Genomic DNA, 25109 nt, shown 5'->3' on the forward strand with positions numbered 1-25109 from the left:
GTTTGTATACAGAAACCGGCTCCTGGTATCAGGTCACTGTTTCGAGTTTCACTCTTGCTTCTGAAGAAGATGACGTCTGTGTGATTTTTTTTCAAAAAGCCTTTGAAGGTTTTGAATGTTTTCCAGTCTTGTCCCCCCAGTCTTCTCAGTTCAAGACTTAAAAAGGAGCAGTTCCTTCAGCCATTGAATATATCAGGTTACTCTTCTCAGGGCTGTCACCAGAGAAAAAAATATTTTAAAATTAATATCCATCAATTTAAATAAATTATTTTAACAATTGTCATAACATTTTGTTTGCCTTTTCGGCTTCCTCCCATTGTTAACCTAAATGCCTAAGTCTAAATGCCTATGCACTTATCTACATCATCTGCCCTTTTTTGTATCAGAGTAATTGGGATGGAAAGAGAACTAAAATGTATATTTTCACAGCCTTTATTGGCACAGAATTAATTTTAAAATTGAAATGCCTCAATCATAGCTAATGGAATGAATGTGTGTGGGCTTCATAACTTCTGAAGAATAATTACTCTTCCCCACAATAACAACATATTCCTGGACCATACTGCCTGTATGCATCAGAGATGGATTTAAGCACAATTGGTCTAGCCCAATACCTAGAAATGACCAGTTTAGGCTTTATAACTGTAGTTTAGAAATACAGTTTGGCCTAAACGTGGACGTATTTTTTGAAAAAAAAATATTCGCTAGCCTTCAATGGTCGTTAGAGCATTTAAAAACCTTCTCTAGGATCTCCTTCAGGCAGGCATTACGATCGAGGTTAAAGTGTAAAAAGGACTGAGACTTGTGACCATTTTGACGAGGGACTTCATTTATACCCCTAACAAGATGGGTTTCATCCGCTGGCACCGAGGGTACAATTTTCCAGTCTTTTAAATCAGTCAGTTTGCGCCATGTGTATATGCAAACACACGTCCCAGACCGGGTTACGTCATGACTGAGTGATCGGCGACGGACGTGACGCAAGCAGTGCACTGACAGTAGTTCCGCAGCCGGATCGGAGGATACAGCAGTGGGAACAAACGTTGTTTCCTCGTATTTTCTTTAAACCCGTGAATCTCAAAAGACCGAAACAATCAGCGCGGGAGAGAGAAAGAGAGGGGGGGAAAAAAGCTAAGCACAATAAAGAAGGACTAAAACAAGGTAAAAGAACGAATAAGAAGTGTTTTGTAAATCAAGAGCAATGCCTGATAATAACGTCTATGGTCGCGGATAGCCTCAGACTTCCGAGACTGTGCACGATTTTCCGCTGAATTTAAAGGAAATCTCGCTCCCTGTAGTTTGCAATTCACCGCGATCTCTAGGTATGAACTTCAGTCAGATAAACCTTAAAATCGAGTTTTACTGCGCCTAAGAACAGGGCTTAGTTGCCAATACTTAATCTCATTAGCGACGGGGTCGGTTGGAATGTACTAGGTGATCTATTTCTGTAATCTGGAGATATTTAAGACAATGTGTCGTTGTTATTAATGTTTGCGACTTACATTTTCTCTTTAAAAGTTGCGTGCTCCCCCCCCCGCAACTGCTTCAACGACCATTAAAAACCAGCCTGTCTCACCTACCGTTGTGCTATGTGAGCATTAAACGCAGCCGTGATTCGTTTCCCTTCCGCTTGTTTTGCATTTTATATTTTAGCCAGATAAAGATAAGTCGTGAAAAGACATCCGATTGAGGAGGGCTCTTGCTGGGGTTAGCATGACTCCCCTTTTCCTGCGCAAGCTCGTTATTTTATTGTCGCATGCGTACTCCCGGCTGACCCTTTTATTACCCCGGGAAGGGTATCTGAGGTTAAGGACAAAATAAGTTCTTAGTAAAAAAAAAACCAAAAACACTTGTCTTTACAGGTCCTGCGGTTCCGTATGGCAGTAAAACGAGGCCAACGAAGAGGTTCTCGGCATTTAGCTAGAGTGATTTGTCTCGTGTTTCATCCCTTAATTCACTAATTCGCAGTTTAAAAAAAAACACCTTTCGGATGTTATTGCCAAGACGGCTGTAGATCGCTACACTAAAAATCCTGCCGGGTCAGTTGTTCAAACCGGTTTTCAGTACCTGCTGTAGTTCCAGCAGCTTTTCAATGTCTCCTTAAATTATGAACAAAGCTTTACCTGAGCGCAGTCTTGGAATTGATCCAGTTAAGCCTTGAATTGATCTAATTAAGGTTTAAATGTACTCATTTATCCTTTCTGTACAGCCGTCAGTGTTGACGCTTTGAAGAGACACATGATGAAACATGCTGTTTAAATCCTGGCTCTAAATGAAAGGTCCAAAGCGACACTATATTACTTCTGTTGTTGATTAGCGTGAACATGGTTATCTCCTAGTTGATATTTCATTGAACGCGCTAAACAGATAAGATAGGACATTGTTTTACTGTAACCTAAGGGGGTGTATACGCAGCAATTACTCACAATGAAGCACTTTTTTTTCTAGTTGCTAAATATCTAATAACAATTCCGTGTACACAAAACGTGATTATTAAGCTTAAAAATGTCAATTAAAAAATCCTCTAACATCTGTTAAAATGAGTTGCACTAGACTGTTACTGGTCATTAAAATAAAGAAAAAGAGGGAGTGAGGGCCTCAGTAATTCAGTATTTCAATGTTTTAGACTTAATACTTTGTCCATTTTTCTAAGTGATTGTGCACTTAGAAGAGTTACACTAAGTAACCAAGCAGTCTTGGTTGCTGTTTTGCTCTTAAGTTGTTTCCCATCAGATGTAACGAACAGTAATTGCTCTGAACTATGTCCGGGGAAGATGCAGACCAAGTTCCTTATAATAAAGGTACCCATGTGTCGGGGGTGCTGTTGAATGGAACATGATGATTAGGCTAGGGATGTAGAAAAATGAAGGCTCTGGGATTCTGAAATAAGGTCAATTAAGCGAGGGCTGCTTCTGGTTCCAGAAGTGTTGAACAGGCTTTGCAGTGAAAGATAATTAACGACTCCTCAGGCTGGCATCATATCCTTGGGATCCTTTTCCAGTACTAATCCTGCAGCTAAATTTTCATAGAGCAGGCCAGGAGGAAGCATAGCTGTCTGTTATTTTTGTTTAGCAGTTTGTACAGGGCCGTACCCATGAAAAATGGGTGGAATCTTGAAATTCCAGACTGAATGGTTTTCCTCAATCTCTCTGAACTTTTTTTTTATTCTAAAAAAGTTGGGTTTTTTTGTCCCCACAACTCTGAAACATTTGGGATTTTATTTTATGTAAGGAAAGAAAGGCAGCCTCCAGCAAGGGCTAAAATTGTTCAACTAGTTCACACTATTCCGGTTATCAATTCATTTAAGGGGGTGCAGCTATAAAACATAGCATGACTGGAACAAAAACCAGCAGGCTTTTATAAATTACAAAAATCCATAATATATCTAAGAAAATAGGTTAATTGTTTAATTAACTACCCAGGTATTTGGCTACTCAGGTTGAAACAAAATTGAGAAAACACTAGGCCCAATATTAAGGAGAATTATTATTGTTTAATAATAGCTCGTATACGAGTGGATACGATCCCACGCGTGCCCGCGTGTTGTGACTGGTGTGCTGCGGGATTGTGGCGGTCCTGGCTGAGTTCCTCTCCCTGGCACGCTCTTGGCTCTGTTTCCAGTCGGTGCCATGGGCAAGCCGTTTCTCGTACCCGCGCTGCTGCTGCTGCTGCTGCTGGGGTTCCCCGCGTCCCGGGCGCGCTTCGACGACTTCGATGACGGGGAGGAGCTGGCGGAGTTCGACGACAACGACTTCGCCGAGTTCGAGGACGTGAGCGAAGACCCCCCCACCGAGGCGCCCCCCCGGACGGTCACCGCCCAGGACGACGAGGACGAGGCCACCGTGGAGGTGGAGGAGGGCCAGGACGACTTCGAGGACACCGAGACCCCCGTGAGAGCGCGTTCGTCCGGCGTCTGCGCAACGGCATCCCATCCAAACAGCTAGTTATCTGGTTTCACCGTATTTAGTCAGACTGGATAAGGACATCACGTCCAAAGGGAAATAGCCCTAAGTGACTAACTAGAAAATAGGTTGAAACACAATATAATGTTTCTATTAATAAAAACAGTTTCTAAAGTGCATTTAGAATCATTGCAGGGATTTTTGATCATGGTCATAGCCGCAGGTCATCTCCATTCATGTTCTAGTGAGATTGGTTTTCCACGGTCATTTCTGTAGTTCAGATTAATAGAACGTGTTCTTCATGCGCATCCAACACTTTTAAATGAAATCTCTGCCATCCGTGTATGTGACTATTCATAAAAATGCCAGCAAAAAAGATAGAAACCTTTTCATACAGTTACTGCCAGGGGTTGTATAAGTAATGTATGTCAAATGATAAGAGCGTTACAATTTAGAAATAAAATTAAAACTCTTCCGACGGTTATTGAGGATTTTCACCATAAGCTTTACTGCTCTAGATGGGTAAGCTGTTGTATCTGTAGTCTTGAAATGCAAATACTGTGCCATCAAAGACTGTAATCATTTTCAGTTTGCATTGGCAGAATATATGCCGTGCCCTGGTGACTTCATTTTGAATTCATGTTATCTTGCAGGATGAAGACCTCTATAAGTATGATGCCGAGGAGTTTGAAGGTTTTGAGAAGTCAAACCCATCTTTCAAGGATCCCATCCACATTCTTACGGTATGATCTGGCTCTGAGTGTTTGCTTGTCTGTTTATTAGCTTCTGTTTCTGTATCTGGGAGACAGTGGTGTCACAGCCAGACTTTATCTTATCCTTTATTTCTGTCTCTGTAAAGCTTTCTGGCCTGTGTTTCACTTGGCTTAACTTAAACAGAAACAAGCTAATAAGCAAACAGACATTTCCTGTGCATAACCTATTTCTGACTCCTTGCTGGATTTCCCAACACACCACATTCAGAGCTAAAAACAGCTTTTACTTTTTTTTGTCTGTGCCACATGATTAAACAAAAAAAGTACAAGTGTGATCATCATCTTTGAATGCTGCCATTTGGGATTTTGGGGTGAGTGATTATTAAAAAATATAATCTTAGGGACTCCTAAGTGAGTATAAAAAAGCAACTCTTTAAGTGTAATCTACTCTATTGTACAATAACTTCCTGCTCTTTGATAAGTGAGATTTGATAGTGTTCCTTATTAAGAGCTTTCACCAATCTCTACTTTTATCATGCCTCCCAGGTGCCGCCTCACCTGCAGAACAGCTGGGAGAGCTACTACATGGAGATCCTGATGGTGACGGGGCTGCTGGCCTACATCATGAACTATATCATCGGCAAGAACAAGAACAATAGGCTAGCCCAAGCCTGGTTCAACTCGCACAGGGAGCTGCTGGAGAGCAACTTTGCACTCGTGGGTGAGAGAGGGGAGGGGGGCTTTGCCAACTGGTTGCGCCGTTTCTTTTTTTAGAAAGAGTTGGAAGAGAGCATGTAAAGCAATCTGAGTAGCTCGGAGGAGGGGAAGAGATCCAGCGCTCAGTAAGCTTAGGGTGAAACTGCAGCAATATGAGGGTAGATAGTAAGGTATAGTGAGAATGCCATATCCACAGCGATACGGTCTTGACAGAGCTGTCCCTGCCATCCAAACTTCAGAAGGTGGGGCAGAACCCTATGAGATGTGCTTACCTATTGAGCTTATTTGTTATAAGTTCTCAGTATGGCACCAGAGACAAGATTCCCCTATTGGTGATGACTGCATTCCTCTTCAGGGAGCAAAAGGTGTGAAGCCAGCCCACAAATCTCACAGTAGTTTTCACAATAACATGATTGCTTCTAACTGTCTAGCCTCTAAAACTCTGGCCAGATTATTGTCCTCACAGACATTTTGTCTGCAAATGTCTGGGCGTTGGAACATCAGCGATCAACTCCTGCACTTGTGTCGAAGAGGAGGAAAAACTACTGTTTTCACTCAGTGTTGTTTACAGTCTCCATAATAGACTGGCCTCACTCAGTGCCATGCTTAAAACAAGTGCATTATTTTTTGTGCAGCTCCGTTCAGAATCGGTGGAAAGGACTCTCTCTGCTTTACCTGGCAGGCGTGTGCCTACCTGGCCACACGATCGAGACGCTCGGCGTTGCTCATCATGGCACTGTTTTGTTTTTGCCAGGTGATGATGGCACAAGCAAGGAAGCCGTGAGCACGGGAAAGCTGAACCAGGAGAACGAGCACATCTATAACCTGTGGTGCTCGGGGCGCGTGTGCTGCGAGGGCATGCTTATTCAGCTCAAGGTAAAGACAGCCGTCTTGACTCCCCCTTGGGAGACTTGCCAGATCCTCCCACAGCAGCTCTTTACTCCCATAAGGCAGTCTGTTGTCTGGCTTTGACTTTCTCTATGTAAAGCACGGGACTGAACATGCTGTGTTATATCTGCACATTGCCGAAGTTCACCAAGACGGTGTGCTGTTCAATACTGGCTGCTCTCTCTGTGTAGTGGTAATTTGCGTGCTATGCCTTGGACTTCACTGAGTGCCTCCGCCAGTAAAAGACCATACCCTGCAAGGGCGGGTTTGGAGCCACCTGCCACTTTTCCACTGCCATTTGGAAACATTACTCCTGCAGTGTGGCTCCTGCAGTCTTTTAATAGGCTATGCTGGCATAGAGGAGCACCACGAGGTGTGAAGGAGGTATAGATACATAATTCTGGATGATCCACATTGTAACTAAATTGGGATTGCTTGCATACTGCAATCAACCTGCGTGTCATTTCAAGCATTTTTGTGAGGACTGAGTGCTGACACGTGTCATCTAACATCCATGTGGGGTTCTGATCACCTCTTTTCCTAGAAAGACTATTTTTTTTCCTCCAAATTGTTTTTAGGGTTAAGAATGTTATATTTTACTCAAAAAGGGAACAGTAGGAGGGACTTAATGAGAATATGGTTAAGATTTAGAAACAAGATAGAAAAGATTGAACTCAAAGAAGCAGCTGCATTTCAGTTATGAAAGGTTTTATCCATGATGTTTTTGCTATATGTGTGGAGTCTGCATGAATTGGATCAAGTAATGGAAAAATAACCTTCATAACGGCAGTATCTTCAGTTGCTTTTTGTAACACCATTAAACTTAAAGAATACCTTAAAAATGGGGTAAAACCTCAGGAGTTCAATTAGTTGGCCCCTGGTAGCCATCCAGTGATTTTCTGGTGAAGTAAATAGATAAATTAGGCACTTTAAAGCTGGAGTGAAACATGAACCAGAAGACCTGAGCCCCTATACATATGCTTATACATACATATGTTTCACAGTTCCTGAAGCGCCAGGACCTCCTGAATGTGTTGGCGAGAATGATGAGGCCGGCCTGTGACCAAGTGGTATGTAACCAGTCTCCTTTATTATCTCATCAGTACCTGTAAACACAAACACCAGATCTGTAGGAAGTAAGATGAGAGTAGCTGACTTGTGAGTTGTTACTTGTGTCCTCTGTGCTTACAAGGAACTACTGTAAGTGACAGTAGGTCACCCATCACTGCTGTGTTGGTGTGCAATTGGCCAATATGCTTCCAGGAGCTATTGCTAGATTGGAACGGTGACTCACATTATTTTCTGTACAGTATAGAATCACTTACTTTGGGTTTCTGATTTTCCACAACTCTCTTTTAATACATTTTTTTCCTGTTTTAAGACATTCATACATCTTAACCAAGCAAACTAGTAGAATTTAATGTTTTGAATAAGCTTGTAAAATTCAATGAAGTTGTGCTGTGTTACTTGCTAGCGGTATCCAGCAACTGGATAGAAATGTGCACCTTTTATAATGAGGGTGAAGGGGGGGTAGGTTACACTGAAAACCAGTGGTGCCAATGGTAACATCGAGGTTTGTTAATTATTTGCATTTGTAAAGTTTTGCTTCGGTAAATTGCAGATTCAAACATGGTCAGAATGCTCCAGCTAAGATTTTCTAGATCACGACGGTTGATAAGATTTCCATCTCTTCCTGTCCCTTTCACAGCAAATCAAAGTCACTCTGAACGACGAAGATATGGACACGTTCGTGTTTGCTGTGGGCACCAAGAAGGCTATGGCTCGGCTGCAGAAGGAGATGCAGGACTTGGTGAGTAAGATGGCCGGATCTTTCCAAGAAAACAAACAGCTTCTTAGGAAACAGCCGAGATCAGATGAAGAATGTGGAGAAGAACGATTCCAAGTTTTGACTGCAAATAGTGATTAGGCTATTGAATATACCCCAGTGCTATGTGCGTGGCCTTGTATCTGATGCTTTAAACATTCTTGTTCTTCATTAGAGTGAGTTCTGCAGCGACAAGCCCAAATCAGGAGCCAAGTTTGGGCTGCCAGAGTTCTTGGCCATTCTGTCCGAGATGGGAGAGGTGACAGAGGGAGTCATGGACAATAAGGTAAAACTGGGAAGAGGCTGAATGTGCTGCTATACAGACTGTCCATATTGTCTTGGCACAGTATTCAAGCTCTGCATTATCTGCACATGAGAATTGCTGCGTGCATATTGCAGAGTTGGGTAATTGAGACAAAAAAACACTTGTATATAAAGAACAAGCTTTTAATGCTTTTTACCAATACAAGGTGGACTGATCTTGAAATGAACTGATAAATCTTGAATTTTTTTATCCCCGAGTTTTGTATTTCTTTTAGACGTCAGAGAATACTAGCACAAACACTGTACTGCTCATTACTGTTAGCCTGTAAAACATACGTCTCCCATTACAGTATGTGTGGTTTATATAGTTTTATGATGTGCATGGTTGGCAATTTAGTAGTTGTCATCCACACTTTTATTCTTTCGTTATTAAACTTTTGTTTTTCAGTTATCATCTCTATTCAGACTACCAAAAAATACACTATATAATATTCAATCTGTTCTTGACTTTAATCATTTAAAAGTCTTCCGTGATTTGGGAGAGGTGACTGTGGTTGTTTCCTGTTGCTTCTTTGCAGATGGTACATTTCCTCACCAATCATGCCGACAAAATTGAGTCCATCCATTTCTCGGACCAATTCTCTGGTCCAAAACTTATGCAAGAGTAAGTTTCTTTCAAGTACTTCTTAAACAAAATATTTATACAGAAAAAAAGACTCCTGTCAGTCTAGCTGGAAGATTGAAATTTTCTCTTTGTACCTTTGTCTCACATCAAATACACAAGCAGGTTTTCAAATTCCAAATCACTAGATGTTACTAATGAACAATTATAGCTGTAATTTGTTTTCCAATTAGCAGATGTGTTGCTAGAACAGACACCTGCTGTGTTGCCAGCAATTCAGATGACAGCATGCCTGTGTGTGCACAGCCAATGACACTGTATTATCTGAAGTGTAATTGTAAGTTATGTGCTGGTACAGATGAGCATAAGGAAGATAAATTATGAAGTTTATTTATTTATATTTAAATTATATGTGCAGTATACAAATTTTCAGTAAATTGAAAAGAATTTGCATGCTTTTAAGGAATTTGCCATTGGGGATGAGAGGCACACTGGTTAACCTAATACTGAAAAAACACTCTTCATGTACCTGCTAAATGTATTTTGTCAGGAAGCAATGCCTTGTGTGCTTCCTGAGTGATTCATACCTCTCTGTATTCTTGTTTTTAAGAGAGGGACAACCCTTAAAACTGCCTGAGACTAAGAAGACACTACTGTTTACATTTAATGGTAAGGGCTGGATTCTTGTGCTATATTTTCCATTTTGTATAAATTGACAATTGGTATATTTATGTTCAATTTTAGTCATTTTTAATACAAGGGGCCTTTTACAATTGTTTTTAAAAGCCCAAATCCCTTATTTACTGACATGAGGTAATTGAGAGCAAATTCTTGTTTACAATGAAACTCTGTAGACCTGTTTATACATCAGGATATTTACTGGAGCTGCAGTGAATTTGAATGAAGCACTTTGCTTAAGGGTATCCCAATACCCCAGTCAGGAAACCATAATTCTCTTGGCCAGAGAACGGAGCCCTAACCTACCACTCCACTCAGCTGTATTACACTAACCGAGAAAAAAAATACTTCCACTATATGGGCATTTTGGTTAATAAGCACCTTTGACAAGGCCACATTCTTTTGTGTTTTTAATGATTCTACTGTGTCTTGTCTAACATGTTCATCATATGGTAAAAGTTCATTCCATGATAAAAGGTGAAGAAAAGAAACAAAAAAAGAAAGTGACTTTCCCTCAGTCCCTCACACCTGAGGAAGGCTCCACGGATTAAATGTAGTTTTGTTTACCTTTCAGCATGACTTGAACCTGTACCTGTACCTTTGCAGTGTACGCATACTGACACAGCTCCCTACTCGATCGTGTACATCACACGCTGCAGGTGCTTTGCATTGACGTTAAATGATAAACAACTGGTGATTCTGAATTGGGTGGGTAAAAAAAAAAGGCAGAGATTACAAAATAAAAAAGCAAACCACTCAACTATCTGAGGCCTTGGGTGGAATGATATCCCAGTGGCTCCGCAGGGTACTGGCCGGGAGGTCAGGCACCCCAGTTCTTGACAGTCAGGTATGGTCTTCGCAGTGCCTGGGATGGGCAACACTTCGCCCAAAGACATGGAGACCCTTCTTCCACTGATGAACATGGTCATCTACAGCCTTGACAAGGTCAAGAAGTTCCGTCTCAACAGGGAGGTGAGTGGAACCTCCTGACGCGAGTTTCACACGGATGTTTGTTTTACTATCGGTGTCCTGTGGGTCCCCTCCAGGTGCTCCGGTTGCCTCCCACAGTCCAAAGGCGTACCTTGATTTGAGTGCTTCTTTTATACCATCAGAGCAAGTATTTAAATAGTGGAACACAATACGATTCTTGATTTAGAATTAAAGTGATTTGCAATCCATAACCTTTCTTTTCCTAGTTGTGAATTACATGGATACGTTTTTTTTATATATATATAAACTAGTTTGCTACCTAGATGTGTAACACTTTGTTATAACAGACCTTTATTCATTGTGTGAGAGCGTTGGATAATTCGAAATGGGACTGGTAAGCTAATTCTTTTGATTCAGGAGCTATAGCAATTCACCCTGCACAAAACAGAATAGCTGTCACTAATACTGAAGTCTACAGAAAGTCCTTGTAAAGACAGACTTTGGGGGATTTCGGCGTCGGATCATTTTCACTGTACAATAGACTTCACAGCAGTGTGCAGCCTTCTCGCACCGCAGCCAAGCTTTTCCGGAGCAGGTGTTTTTTTTTCTGCAGACATTCACTGAATATACTGACGGATGACCGTATTTAAATGTTTAGAAGCGATGCAAATCTTAAACAAAGCAACACTGCAAGCGTGTTAGCACGACTGTCTTTCCCTCTGATATTCATTTTGGAGTTTTCAGAGTTAAGTGGATAATGCTCAGTTCAGGCGTACCTGCGTCACTGACGTCTTGCTCTGCCCAGTCGGCGAGGAGCCGCTGAGCGCTGCGGCGGGACTTCAGAAGCAGGCATTGCTGTGTGTGCGGTCCTAGCCCCGCTGTGTGACGTTGCAGGGGAAGCAGAAGGCCGATAAGAACCGCGCACGCGTGGAGGAGAACTTCCTGAAGCTGACGCACGCTCAGCGCCAGGAGGCGGCCCAGTCGCGCCGCGAGGAGAAGAAGAGAGCCGAGAAGGAGAGGATCATGAACGAGGAGGACCCGGAGAGACAGCGCCGCCTGGAGGTGGGGATGAATTGACAGTTTCACTCTTGGCGTTGGGCTGTATTTGAGCAGTTGTGTCTACTAGTACACATTACATTGAAATGTAGAATTATTGCTTTTGAAAATAACCATACTAAAGTAATGCGTATATAGTGTATTTGTTTTAGGCCTGATGCATTTGAGGTTTTTTTTTTTACTAGGCTGGAATCTGTCAATGCAGTGCTGTGTAGTTGAAAGGAACATCAATGGATATACCTCATTTATGAGAGGGACACAGTTTGCAAGTGAAATTAACTGAATGGCCTCAGTCTTGAGTGAAGAGAAATCTCAATTTCAGGCTCCCAGCTGATCAGAATACTTGGGGGTGATAGAGATTGGACTGCCTTGCAGAACAGACATCTCCCATTCATATGTTGGAGAGCCATTGTAACTTCTGGTTCTACCCTGCTGAGCTCTGAAAGGTTTCTCCAGATTAATTTCTTAATTGAGTTTGACAGGTTTTCAGCTTCTGTACTCAGAAACTGTTTTCACCTAATTCTAAAACCTGACTATTGAGCAGGGCGTTTGGTGCCAGATGAATAGTCAGCAGTTTAATGGAGTTCAAATCATGTGCCGCAGTCAATAGACTGCTTCTGTTTTTGTAGAAACATGAATTAGATGAGTATTCTCCCATGAGAATATTTTTTTAAAACATGCAGAAATTACCTTTGAATAATGTTACATTGTGGATTTCCCTGTAGCTAAAAACAAAACTGGGACCAAACTCCTTATTTCAACAGAAGTGTCTGCACAAGACAACATTCTGAGCTGTGACAAACACCTGGTTTACTTGAGCCAGTGTTATTCTAATGGGGTTCCAGTGTGAGTGGGATGAACACTTGCTGATCCAGTATGCTGTCTTTCTCTTCTCTCTCCTCCTGGCCTGCAGGAGGCAGCACTGCGCCGGGAGCAGAAGAAGATGGAGAAGAAGCAGATGAAGATGAAGCAGATCAAGGTGAAAGCCATGTGAAGACCACCCAGTCCCAGCACTGAGAGACGACACAGCCTGTCTCCATCTTCCAGCTCCGATGGGATATTGATGCTATTATGGTGGTCATGTATCTGCCATAGTGTTGTGTATATTTCTCTATAAAAGACAAATGCTTAATATAAGAGTACTAATTTTATCTTTCAGATGAACTGTTGGTGTCTAATTCTTCTTGTTACTTTGGAAGTTTTTCAGATAGTGTCACCTGTTAAATTTTTTATATTTAATACTATTTCAATATTTGAGCAGGGGACATTGTCTGGTGGAATGACTCAGGTGGAATACATTGAAACAACTGAGAATGCATGCATAAATCATGGTGAATAATTCATTCATAGATCATAGGCTTAATTGCTGTTAGCTTGAGGTGTGCATTAATTGCTTTCCTAAAATGTACACATTTTCAGATTTGAACAAGAATTTGTACAGGTACACTGAATGGTTTGAGCTTTTTCTGTACATATCAGACTTGAGTAGATGCTATGAGGAGCAATGAACTAAAAATAATATAAAGAAGGTGTGAAAAGTTTTAATTCTATAAAGACATTTTAACCAGTTTATCTGTTTGTGACAAGGCCAAAAGAGCAATAGACCACTCACTCATCTGTTTGTGAAGAAGCAACATTTTTGATAAATGCTTTTATGAACTTTATCTAAATTTGAAAAACAGGGTTGCATGTGCTTTTTGTCAACACTACTTCATACACATACTGTCAAGACGAGCATTAACACCATTGGGGAAGAGTTTGTCAGAAAGTAATTGTCCGGGAATACTGTGTATGAATTTAAATCTTTTAAAGTTTTTCATTTGATTTTCTTTTTTTACACATGGTAATGTGAAATAAACAGAACCATCGTAATAGCAGTCAATTGCCCATGTGGAATGGCATGAGAGACTGCTGGTCCAGATTCTAACATTCAGGGGTGTAAAGAAAAGTTGGCAACTTTATAATAAATATTGATCATTTGTCTAAAACTGACTTGATGGCTCTTTGTGTAGGTGCACAACTCTGACTGTAATAAAGTTACAGGCTCCACAAAGATACAACCACAGGCTCTGCTTTTAAGACTGGGATTTTTTTTAGTGCCTCCTGATTTCTGTGAGCTAGGGTTCCAAGTAAAAAAACAGATTTCCAATGACTAAAATCAGATGTACTGCTGCTTTTGAACACCAGAATTTGGGAGTCAGATCGGCATCAGAATTTTCCCTTAATGCAAAGCATGCTTGCTAAAGTGTGTCTAATCTGGCCAAATGTCGAAAAAGAGCTGCTTAAAATGAAGATGCTTCCTTTTTGCATCAAAATTGCGTTTGGTCGACAAACAAGTTGCAGTGGCTAGCATTGCTGCCTCACAGTGCCGGGATCCTAGGTTCAGTCCCAGACCTGGGGTGCTATCTGCGTGGAGTTTGTATGCTCACCCCGTTTCTACATGGGTTTACTCCGGATGCTCTAGTTTCCTCTCACAGTCCAAAAATATACTGGTAGGTTAATTTCCTTCTGGGAAAATTGGTGTGTGTGTGTACTGTGCTGGACTGGCATCCCATCCAGGGTGTATCCCGCCTTGCTCCCATTGCTCACTGGGATAGGCTCCAGCTCCCTCATGACCCTGAATCAGAAGAAGCATTTAGAAAATGGATGGGTGGATGGGTGGCAGCCCAAAAGGAAAGGAAACATGCTTTCCTCTTGTACAGCTTGTATATCTTGCTACCTTCAGTTGTGGAAGTAAGATTCCTTTATTAAACACAGCCGTTGTGCCTATTTGTGTTCTCGGTGGGAACGTGCAGACAGATGCAAGGTCCAGGTGGCACCGGAGTGAGCCCATCTCGGCAGCTACGAGGAAGAGGGCTGTATAAACAATTGGCTATCTCCGCTGTGCAGTTGTTCCTCAACAATCTACCTATTTCTTAAAAGCTATATTTATACTTAAGATACCAAAACCTTTTATTGAAAGGAGTTAAACTTTTATAGTGTATCAGGTCCTGCTTTCCTCCTTGTGTAATGCTTGGATAGTAAAGCAGAACCTGCAACAATTACTCTGTGCCAAAACAGTTTAAATTCCATTTTAGAATTTCTATTTCAATGCAATTTTTTGCAAATGACTTCTTACTGAGCAAATAGGATGTCTTTTTCATGTTATTCATGGAAAGGCTTATTCACTTTTAGCATAAAGCTTTTGAAAAAGCTAGTACTGATTATATTTCCATATATTTGAAATCAAGAAACTTTACACCAGTAAGTTATGCTGGAAAAGGGCATTTTTATACCCAAGTAAAAAGTCTTCTCCACTGAGCCTGGCAACTAAAACACCATATAGCCCTCCTATCCAGCAACTGTGTTTCCCCTCAGTACAACCAAAGCTATTTTCCTCAAGCTCACTGGCCTGTAAGCCAGCCATACACTAAAGAAATTCTCTCCTTCCCTGGAGCTTTGTCTTATCCTGCTTCTGAACTGGAGCCTAGATACAGACTAAACACCTTCTCCTCCTACCTGTTCTTATAAGCCTCTTAATTAGCCAAGAGGGGTGGCCAATTCCTCACAGAGCCAATGCCAAAGCTCCTTTCCCACATGTGGAATTTTCAGTCCCTCTGAGTGCTAATTAATCCGACCAGGTGTGCCCCATTTTACAGGTTTTTCCAATTAATAGCGGTCTTCCACAAAGCAAACAAATCTGATGTGTCCCGTTGAACATCTAACCTGCTGTTTTATTATGGCATAGATCTCACTCTAATGCCTTTATCAACGTACCATCAGAAAATGCTCTGCCCATATTTCTCCTTGGGTTTGTGGAAGGCCGTTTTGCTTTATTGCACAGAAAAGACCTGTTGTATTTGAATGGCTGACTTTGTCAAGTCTTCTAGTGATGTGTAGGAAAGTGGCTTGAGAACAACTCTCCCAGTATAATGAAACTCAGCTCCAAGCCTGGACTCACTCAATCCCTGCTGTTTTGAGATACGGGACAAGACTGGCAATAATGATGCAGGCATGGTTTCAAGAATAAATGTGGTAACAATAATCCCTAACCTCATCCCAAACCCTCAACCTAGCTCATTCTCTGTAGTGTAAAATTTGGTTTTAAAAAATTTGTTTTTGGTTTCTTTTTACTAAAATGCAAATGTTACACTTAAAACAATGGGATTTTCTTGAGCCTTGTTCCAAACCACTCTTCTAACTACATACTGTATAAAGAACACTTTGAAAAAGGTGTTGTATTACCTTGACCTTAAAATGCTTTTTTTATATTTATAGACTAGCAGTTTCAAGACAGTAAACCATCAACATTGTGTCTTGCTGCGTCTGGAGTCATTAGTGAGGGAAGAGAACTTCCATTTTACTCTCTTTCATGGCTGCCAGAGTTCTGCTCACATTTCCTCCAAACAAGTACCTCCATGCCATCTTTATCAGTTCCTGACAAACAGCAGCCACCAAAGCAACACCACATGCCCCTTCCTGGTTGTGTGGTTCAAATGTTAGTTATTTAATTGAAAAAGATGAATATCAGACAATATTGTGGTATAAAATTATTTTTATTAGTCCAAAACTCTTTAAAGAAAGAAAAGTACAAAAAATAACAAAGATAGCTTTTAAAAAATGCCTGGGGTAACTCTTGCTTGATTTAAAAAAAGCATTAATTGTACAAATGATGTTCTAGCACCTGGACAAAGAAGCTCTGCCTGTGCAATCTTATGTCTCAGAAAAGCCCAGGCAAACCAGCGATCACAGAATTTACGGCAGCCAGTTACAGTTTTCAAGCCAGGTATATTTCCCATTTCTAAGTAAAATACAATACAGCCTGTACATGTAAGAAGTCATCCACTTGTTCATTTATTATTTACCATTCAGAAATGAAACTTCAGTGATGAGATGTGCTGTGGTTATTATGAGTAGCTGATTCTCATGAAATATTGGAAAATATTGAAAAATATTTTTAAATACAGTTGTCAAAGGCGTTTATCTTACAATCTATAGAGTATATATAAAGGGAGCAAGCTTAGTGCTGCTATGTCTTACAAGGATAAAACAGACAGCCCAAATGTTTCAAAGCTCTATGGACAGGTGTTGTAGGTGTCATTAATCTCTAACCAGCTGAACGAAGATGGTGATGCTAATCAATTAGTTATATAGTAAACCTGATAAGAATCAGTATCTGAAAGAGAAACCAGAGACACTGTAGTCATCCAGGTTAGGATTTCAGACACCTGCCCTCTACACTTAAAGTTTGCTGTCTAGAAATGAGAAATAAACTTTTTCTTAAACACAGAGTTACAGTTAGCTTTTGTTTCCTTCTTCAGTTGCATAAGAGAATTTATAATATATATGTCTGTTTCAAATGTCAGCTGAAAATGTATGACTTGCAGTTGGATATTTTTACTTGAAGTGTTTTGAGGACTGTTTCTGTTTTACGGATCTATGTGTATTTGTACTGTGTTGGATACTTTGTAGGCCAAGACTCTCTTAAAGTTATTTTTAAGAGTAGGCAAGACCAGATATCCTTGGCCTATCAAAATTATTTAGCTTTATTTTAATGTATTTAGTGATTTCATTGCGATTTCATTCCGCAGATTAATTTCAAACCCAAAAGTTCAAAAGTTCTTTTTGCAAGAAATGTACGTCATTGTGTGTCTTAAAAGAGTAAATATTATATTTTTATCCACATTGGGCTTAATAAGGTGTACCTGTATATATTATATACCTATCTGCATTGGGTATTTTATTAAATAACATTGATATCTTGAGGTAGCCTTGGTCTAACCAAGTCTCTTCCCATGATCAGCCTCATATTTAAAATTACATCTTTGGTACTGTAATGGAAAATTAGAGTCACTCTGTGCTCAAAATACAGCGCATTTTCAAATAGGAATCTTCAGAGTTGTCAATGTTTTCCAGGTCCGATCTCAATCAGTTCCATTGGAAATAGAAGCCAGTTCAAGAACCAGACTGGGGACTCTGATAAAAGCACTTCCCTCGTGGAAGAACAGGTCAGATAGGCAATGCCTGTAACTGGTCATTGGCATACAGAGGCTGCAGGTGGCTGTGCACTGTGTCCAGGTCACAGGGAGATGTCCGAGGAGACCTGGAGCTGTTGTCCATTGGTTCGCTTCTTGGCGCTGCGCCGGCCTCCGTCTGTTCTTCTGTATGGCTGGTTCCTCAGGTCTGGAGAGAGGAGAGACACAGAATCACTCAGGTGAGTGGACACAAGCAGGAGAATCCTGGTTCTTGGGCAGAGGTGAAATAAGGTCTGGTTTAAAGAAGATAGAGTCACGCTGTATTTCCAAATCCTGATTCTCAGAACCCCATTTTTTGTGTTGCAAACAAACTCCTGATTGTTCAGGCTAATGAAGCCTTTATGTGAAATATTTTCTCAACTGGTATCTGTGTTCCGTCATTGTTTTCTTTAAGACATACCTCACTGATAAGACTATTTATCAAACAGAACTGTTTAGTCTGTGTGTTCTCAACTGGCTCATAAATTGTTACTGCCTTACAATTATCTAAGCAATGCTTGTTACAAATTAAAGCTATATAGTCATAAGTCTGAATTATGCTGTATCAAAGACACATGGAATAAGCAGTCTGAAAACTAGCACTTCATACAGGGTTAAAGCTTTTTTGTTATGCTGGTTACCATTTCTGAATACTGAAAATATGTTTATTGCGCAAAAAGGTTTAATCAACTGTAGTTCAATTAGTCTAAATAATTAGAAGCTCAGTAGAAATGCAGATTAGTTCTGATAGCAATTAACACTGATGATTGAGGGCCCAGCTGGTACACAAACCAGCAGATACAGAATTCCTCCAGGACCATGACTAAGAGCCACATTTCCAGAATTAATTTAAATAGACTGGCTTCACTGGTGAAGGTCTCTGCTTGTGGAACAGAGGCTAATGGTGAGACTCTTGGCCACCTCCTAAGCCATCCTTGACCAGAATCCCCTAAAAGTCAGCATAATAGTGACCATGTGTTGCCAGGTTTGGAATGATTTGAAGTTACTTGGGAGGAGGGCTTTCCTTTGCTGTGTAACCACAAACATCTTCAGCTCACTGGCCAAACTATAAGCTGGCATGGTTATCAGTGGGAGCTGTGCGGATCCCTCCAATAAACACCTGTAAAACTGAGGTTACTGTTCCCTCCCCAGCCACAATCCCACAATCCCGGTTACCTACAGAGTAAGAGCGGGACAGAGCTGGGCCTATGGAGGGCTCTCGTCGCTGAAGCCGGAATCACACAGCAGACGAGACGCACGTTTGCCAGAGCGAGCCGTAAAGGGCACCGTCTTTAGAGCTGGGGCCCGGAATGGAAGAGTAAATGGGGGATCGGGAGGGAGAGTTGGGATGTGGGGGATATGTGGAAAAGGGAGTGAAAGTAGCAGATGGAGCACGTCAGGGAGGGAAGTCAGTGTGAGACAGGGAAAAGAGAATGGATCGTAAGCGATATGGGAAGAGGATAAAGAGGCAGGGGGACATGGGGGAGGGCCAGATGCCAGGAGAAAGAGATGGAGAAGAAGGAGAATGTGGAGAAGATAGAGGAGGAATAACCAGAGGACAGTTCAATGGGAAGGAGAAAGAGTGTGAGTAGAATAAGGAAATCAATTGCCATCAAGGATCAGGAAACAGACAAGGAGAACAGGAGATTGTCAATGGAAAATGAAAGGAAAACATGATGTGATTCAAGAAGGAGGAGAGATCAGGCAGGATACAATGTTGAGTGACAGGGGCAGGTTTTGGATTCAGAGAAAGAGAGAAAAAAGACACCAATGAAAAGAAAGATTATGTGCAAAGGTAGATTACAGATAGCTTTTATTCTGAAGCTGTATAAGCAAAAGCCCAATATTTCAGATGTCACAATAGGTATTAGGATTTTTTAAACATATTTGCGAACACTAATTTGCTGATAAGCAAACTGCAATATTGATGAGTCAGAGAGGCCATTCATTCGGTGCAGACTGGATCAAAGTCTTCCACTCAATTTCAAATTGACTAAGGGCCAGGTGGAAAGATCAGAGACCTCCAGATTACTGGAAGGAAACTGACTCTCAGGCTCGAGTGTTAAGATCACTTAATTCAGTCCCCTTGCTCAGAAAACCTCCTGTCTTCTGATAGACTCCTGCACTGTGTATCTAATCATTGTGAGTTTTTCCCTCTCCCTAACTCTGCGTGTCTCTCACCTGTGATAATGTCCTCAATGGCTCCGTCCTTGCCCTCCCTCACCAGGGGCTTCGTCTGGCGTTTCTTCAGTTCTGCAATCAGATCCATCTGGGGCAGCTTCATCATGGGAGGCTGCTGCATGTCAAAAGGGCAAAGGTCAGGAGTATCCATCTACAATATGTGTGGAGATTGTAATGCAAAATAAAGGCATATAATGGATAATTGCTTGCTGCCTGTAATGATGGGCATTAAGGAGGCCTGTATCTTGAGTCCAGCATGACTGCATCTCTAAAGTGTAAATACATTTATTCCTGTAGAGAAGTGGTTGTTTTTCTCATAATAAGGTTCAGTTGGTACCATTTAAATGTTCCTCAAGGATGGTAAGCTGATTGATTTAAATAGGCCTCAATAACCTCCATGACTCTTATTCCAAGAATGGCAGTTGCACATTCTTTGGAGAGTGCCACATGTCGGGTGATTTTTCACAGAACATTATCACATAGAAGCCCTGTGAGTGTGGGGCAGTGCACCTTCTGTCCAGCCTGCTCGGTCTTGGTGGGAGTTCCGGGTTTCTCTCCACCTTCACTGGCCAAAGCCTCCTGCTTCTTCCGCTGTTCGTTTTCCTGGTCCGCTTGCTAAGGGGGCAAGAGGACACACCAGCGGTAACATCAACCTTTCTCTCATCTTGCAAATGAAGCTTTTCATGGCTGGCGGCTGTAAGAAGTTTCTCGTTCTGCGTACTCACCCTGTAGGCCTTGATGAATCGCACAAACATAGGGAAAAACATGGAGGGTGGTGTGGTCTTGGAATTCTCCCCAAAATACTCCACCACAGAATCATATGCCTCCTAAAGGACAGAAAGGAGACCAGCATTCAGATGGAGGAACACGAAGACACTTCTTGTTACAGACTGGCTCAACCTCAGCAGTGCTGAGATGTGAGTGTAACACAGCACCTTCCAATACACATCTCTGATCCTGAAACAAACTTACAGTCTTTAAAGAGTGTCAACCAAGACATTTATAGGCCTCTCAGGATGTGAACAAGTGAAAGGAGAAATTACAGGGGCATTACTCAAATTATTGAAGCAACATGAAATAAACTTTAAACTTTGTTTAACTCAATGTTTTATTGGATTCAGGATCCTTGCTGTTTAATTCGTGCTCCTTTTTCATTATCAATCCGAGCAAGTTTTCTTTCTAATGTGTTATACTTAAAGAACTTCACAGTGTAGGCTAGTGTAGATAAAGTCATATGTTTGTGATTTTAATCATAAGTTAAATCAAATTCTTTGGATACGTAGCTATATGTCAAGCTACAGAAATGGATCAAATACTCTGGCTATTCGTAATATCAGGAACCCTTACAGAATAGTCATGTGGAGCATGTTGAAAATACTATTTCAATTGAGAACAATACAGTTAAATTACAAAAATATAGTTAACATTACTTTAACTTCAAGCACCTTCGTCCGCACATTTGATCAAAATCAGTTTACAAGTATCAAGCAGATTGTTGTCAAGACACGTACTTGTACTAGCCTCGAGACCCGATTAAGCCTGAAATGGTTCGAATGGTCCTGAAGTAGGAGTCTGATCTCCAGTCTGAAGTAGGGGCGTGATTTCTAGTGCAGATGCCAGAGGGAGGCTAACCTGAGCGGTCCTGCCATCAGCCTGCAGGCTGTCCAGCACTTCGTTGTTGTTCTTCAAGAACTCCTTCAGGACTGCATTGTCATCTTGCACCATGAACTCCTTCCGGGTCACCTCCATGCCCTTCTGGAGAGTGCGCAGGTCCTGCAGGATGCTGTCCAAAGACACTGATGCAGAGAGGCAGCGAGAAAAAAAATAGAGTTTGATTTTAAGTTGATTAGTTTACTCTCCCCTTCCTAAAGTGAGTAGGGAATGACAGCTGTTGCTGCAGAGTTACTTCCAGTAGAATCTTGGGTTTCTTAGGAAGGAGCACATGGAGGTCTAACAACATGGCCAAGGTAACACCTGGTGAGATAGGAGTAGAACTCGAGAACACAAGGGCTTTATCCTTAACTGAATTATCCAACTTCCCTTAATGGTTTCCTTTCCTGGATATTTTTTACTTTCCACATTGTGGAGTCCAGTTACATTACGTTTTAAACACCACCTGGTAAACTCTTCTTAATGCTTGTCAATGCATTTTTGTTACCTGCCGCTGCCTTGTCCACAAAACGGAGCTCTGTGTGGAAAGAGCTGAGATCAGGGTATTTCTCCTGGATGATACCGACGATGTAGTGCAGCAGAGTCTGCTTGCGGTCAGTGGATTTGGTGTCCAGCAGCTGAGGGGGGATTAGATTGTCAGGATTAGAACAGAGAAAAGAAGGGTCCCCAATGCATTTCAGACACAGGTGCAACAGCCCTAAAATAATAAAAAATGGGCAATTAGACCTCTTTAGGTTTTTATGTCAATCAGGGGTTTAGTATTAAAGCCAAACATTCTCTACTCCTCTCATACCACTCAGGTCTGTCTGGGCTGCACTCACCATATCCAGGCTCTGGAGCCGAAAGCCATATGCTGCCCCTTTCTTGCTGCTGTTCATGTAGTTACCAAACGCCAGGATGATCTGTGAAGACACAGCAGGTAAACGCAGAGGAAGGCATGATAATGCAATGAGTAAACTTTGAAATCTAACCATGTACTGTCTCCTTCACATCAGAAGGAAGCAACAGTGGGTGGTGACTTTCAGCTGCTGCTCATGTCTCTCCTCTGTACAAATTCTCCATACTTAACCCTGGTTTCAGGCAGTGCACTGAAAATTTCAGTGCTTGTTTAAAGCACACAAAATGACTTCAAAATACTAAACATATAGAGAAATTTATCAAATATAGTTTCACATAATGTTTTTGTACTAAACTGGCAAATGAAGTCTCTGAGTCACGAACTGTCTTAGTTTCTGGTAGTTAGTTTTAAGAAATACTATACTCAAATACTAGGACTTTTCTGGGCCAAATCCTGTTACTTTTTACAGGTCTTTAATAGTGTTTAATGTATTCCTTACTTAATAAACACACCAACTCACGCATTTATTTTGCATTTTTTTCTAGCACCTTAGTGTTAAAAGGATCCTGAAACAATTTTGTGTGGGTATACTGAAAGTGTTTTATGTTTTTCATATGTTTCTTAATTTAGGGAAAAGTATTTTCCTCATTCAAACCTCCCTCCACAGCACAAAATCATCAAGTCAGTCAAAAAAAAACCTCTTACCTCCAAGATCTTTTTCAGTTTGGTCGAAGATTTAATGGACATAGATGCAGCTATGATGGCATTTAATTGCTGAAGATATAAAAGAAAAAATAATTGTTTAGACACTTACAGGTGAAGAAACCAACTTCCCAACTGAAAATGTAATTAAATTGGTCATGTGTATTGTCACGTAATTTGTCATTTATAATGTGTTATTTGATCTTATCAATTAAGTTTGCATTTATACTGCGCCTGACCGCGCCTGGGACAGCCCTGAGACTCACCGGCTTGAGCAGCTGCACGGTGTCAGGGAAGTTGCCCATGAAGGTGAGGGTGCTGAGGCGCTCGGCCAGGCGTGGGATCTTGCTGAAGCGCATCATGAAGCGGTCCTCCTCTGACAGCTCGTCCAGAGGCTTTCCGTCCTTCTCGTAGTTGCGGATCAGTTTCAGCTCGTAATCCGTGGGGATGAAGCGTTCCAGCAGCTCCAGGAAGTCCAGGCTCAGGGATTGTAGGTTGTACCTGAGCGATGGATTAACAGACCACCATTACAGGCTGCCACACATAAGCCACTTTTAATTATTTTATTGGCTAGACAAAGCCATTTTAGAGAAGCTGATCTATAAAATTAGTTTGATTTCCAGGTATTTATTATATCAAACACGTTCACCGCCAGTAGTACCTCAAGACATGTTGAAGCTGCACAACAAACTGATATCTTATGACACAGTTCAACGTGGTGGTATTAACTGAACAAATTGTTTTGCTATAAAGAATTGCCCTGAAGGTATGTGGGCCATAAACATGAACCAGAAAATACAATCACATGTGCTTTCTATGAAAGAACAAAAAGATTTGTAATGAAGAATAATTGATAGAGAATCAGGAACTGTAGATGCCATTGTCACAGGAGTGGCACATACATTCTTCCATATAGTACACGTCGTGCAGTGTAATGCACATTAGCAGCATAGTGTTAAGCGAGTAGTGTGGTGACCGTACGTCTCTATAGCAGTGCAGATATCTGGGGCACTCATCCCTCCCTTGCGCAGGGTGATGGCCAGGTTCTTGGCTCTGTTGGACTCAATGAGAGACACTTTGCTGGGAGCCTTTTGGACCACCTTCATTTTTAGGGTACCCAGATCAACAGGTGGGCCCTGGGCCTTGGTCTTGAACTGTTCCTCAAAGATTTCCATGTTCAGATCCTAGTGGGAGAGATAGGAATGGCAGGGACATTAACACAGACACTGCACTGGCTCAGCACACCACACAGAGGCGGGTAATGACTTGCTGAGAGGATCATGGAGTAAGAACAGAGACAAAAGGAAGTGGAAGAAAGCAGACCTGTTGCAGTCCCGGATGGCATGCCACAATATCTTTGGGTTTTCATCGCAGCTGAGCTCTTAACTATGCAATTCAGCCAGATTGAAAGATATCTTTGACCACTTGCCTTTTAAAAAATGCAAACCAAGTGACAAATTTTCATGGTACAAAACAAAAGGGACTTCGCCAAACAAACAACAGCCATCAAGTCCTTGGTTTGTAGCTTCTGACTGTTGAGAATCTTAATTTTGATACAATCTAGGCTTATTCTTGGAATCAATTTGGACCAATCGGGGGACCTTTCTCTAGTATATGGGGTGCTACTGATTTAAAGCGAGGCAGTGGCCTCCCAGTGAGTTACTGAGACAGAGAAAATAATATATTTATACAGCAAAGTGAAACACGGCAATTTGAAAACAAAAAAAACAACAAATGATTAATTTACCCCTAAAACATGCTCATCGTCGATCTCATTGAAGACAGTGCCAGAGACTTGATTGGGTTTGAGAGCCACCCAGTTAAGCAGTGGCATACGGAACTTAGTCTTGATGGGCTTCTTGGCTTTGCATCCTGTATTAAAGAGAGAAGTAATTAAAATTGAAACAACGGGATGGGCCCCACTTCTTCTAAAAACAAGTCAACAGTGGAGACAACTGGAAAGCAATCCCTGACAGAGACAATAACACAGGGACCACAGATCTACAGAATTAACAGTAATAAGATGGGCTGGAGTTCGATAGTGTTTGATAGAACAACTCATTGAAGAGGACAATTCCAAGGAATTCAGAATTGATTTATTTTAAGTGCATTGTAGGACCTACCTTGGG

General features: G+C 41.4%; 2 protein-coding genes across 3 annotated transcripts in view; one reads left to right on the forward strand and one right to left on the reverse strand.

Moving 5' to 3' along the window:
* The first annotated feature begins 984 nt into the window (after positions 1 to 984).
* Positions 985 to 13583, forward strand: ccdc47 (coiled-coil domain containing 47). Its single transcript, XM_088906121.1, has 13 exons — positions 985 to 1161; positions 3622 to 3890; positions 4556 to 4645; positions 5162 to 5336; positions 6087 to 6208; positions 7225 to 7290; positions 7929 to 8030; positions 8221 to 8331; positions 8888 to 8973; positions 9542 to 9600; positions 10472 to 10581; positions 11434 to 11601; positions 12509 to 13583. The coding sequence occupies exons 2-13, from the start codon at positions 3630 to 3632 to the stop codon at positions 12587 to 12589; spliced, it is 1431 nt and encodes a 476-aa protein (XP_088762247.1). The 5' UTR covers positions 985 to 1161; positions 3622 to 3629; the 3' UTR covers positions 12590 to 13583.
* A 2531-nt stretch (positions 13584 to 16114) lies between these two features.
* fmnl1b (formin-like 1b) overlaps positions 16115 to 25109 on the reverse strand; it is a 52466-nt gene continuing 43471 nt past the window's right edge. The window contains exons 16-26 of one of the 2 annotated variants that reach the window (XM_088906321.1): positions 24728 to 24852; positions 23962 to 24164; positions 23247 to 23481; positions 22984 to 23052; positions 22262 to 22342; positions 21928 to 22057; positions 21402 to 21565; positions 20495 to 20596; positions 20280 to 20384; positions 19770 to 19881; positions 16115 to 17757 (exon numbers count right to left, since the gene is read on the reverse strand). In XM_088906321.1, the coding sequence (XP_088762447.1) occupies positions 17654 to 17757; positions 19770 to 19881; positions 20280 to 20384; positions 20495 to 20596; positions 21402 to 21565; positions 21928 to 22057; positions 22262 to 22342; positions 22984 to 23052; positions 23247 to 23481; positions 23962 to 24164; positions 24728 to 24852 (1430 nt within the window). In that variant the 3' untranslated portion in view covers positions 16115 to 17653. Of the gene's footprint in view, positions 17758 to 19769; positions 19885 to 20279; positions 20385 to 20494; positions 20597 to 21401; positions 21566 to 21927; positions 22058 to 22261; positions 22343 to 22983; positions 23053 to 23246; positions 23482 to 23961; positions 24165 to 24727; positions 24853 to 25109 lie in introns of both variants that reach the window. The other variant, XM_088906320.1, reaches the window with a different exon arrangement.

The sequence above is a fragment of the Atractosteus spatula genome, chromosome 26 (assembly GCF_055471065.1).
Source record: "Atractosteus spatula isolate fAtrSpa1 chromosome 26, fAtrSpa1.hap1, whole genome shotgun sequence".
Taxonomy (NCBI): domain Eukaryota; kingdom Metazoa; phylum Chordata; class Actinopteri; order Semionotiformes; family Lepisosteidae; genus Atractosteus; species Atractosteus spatula.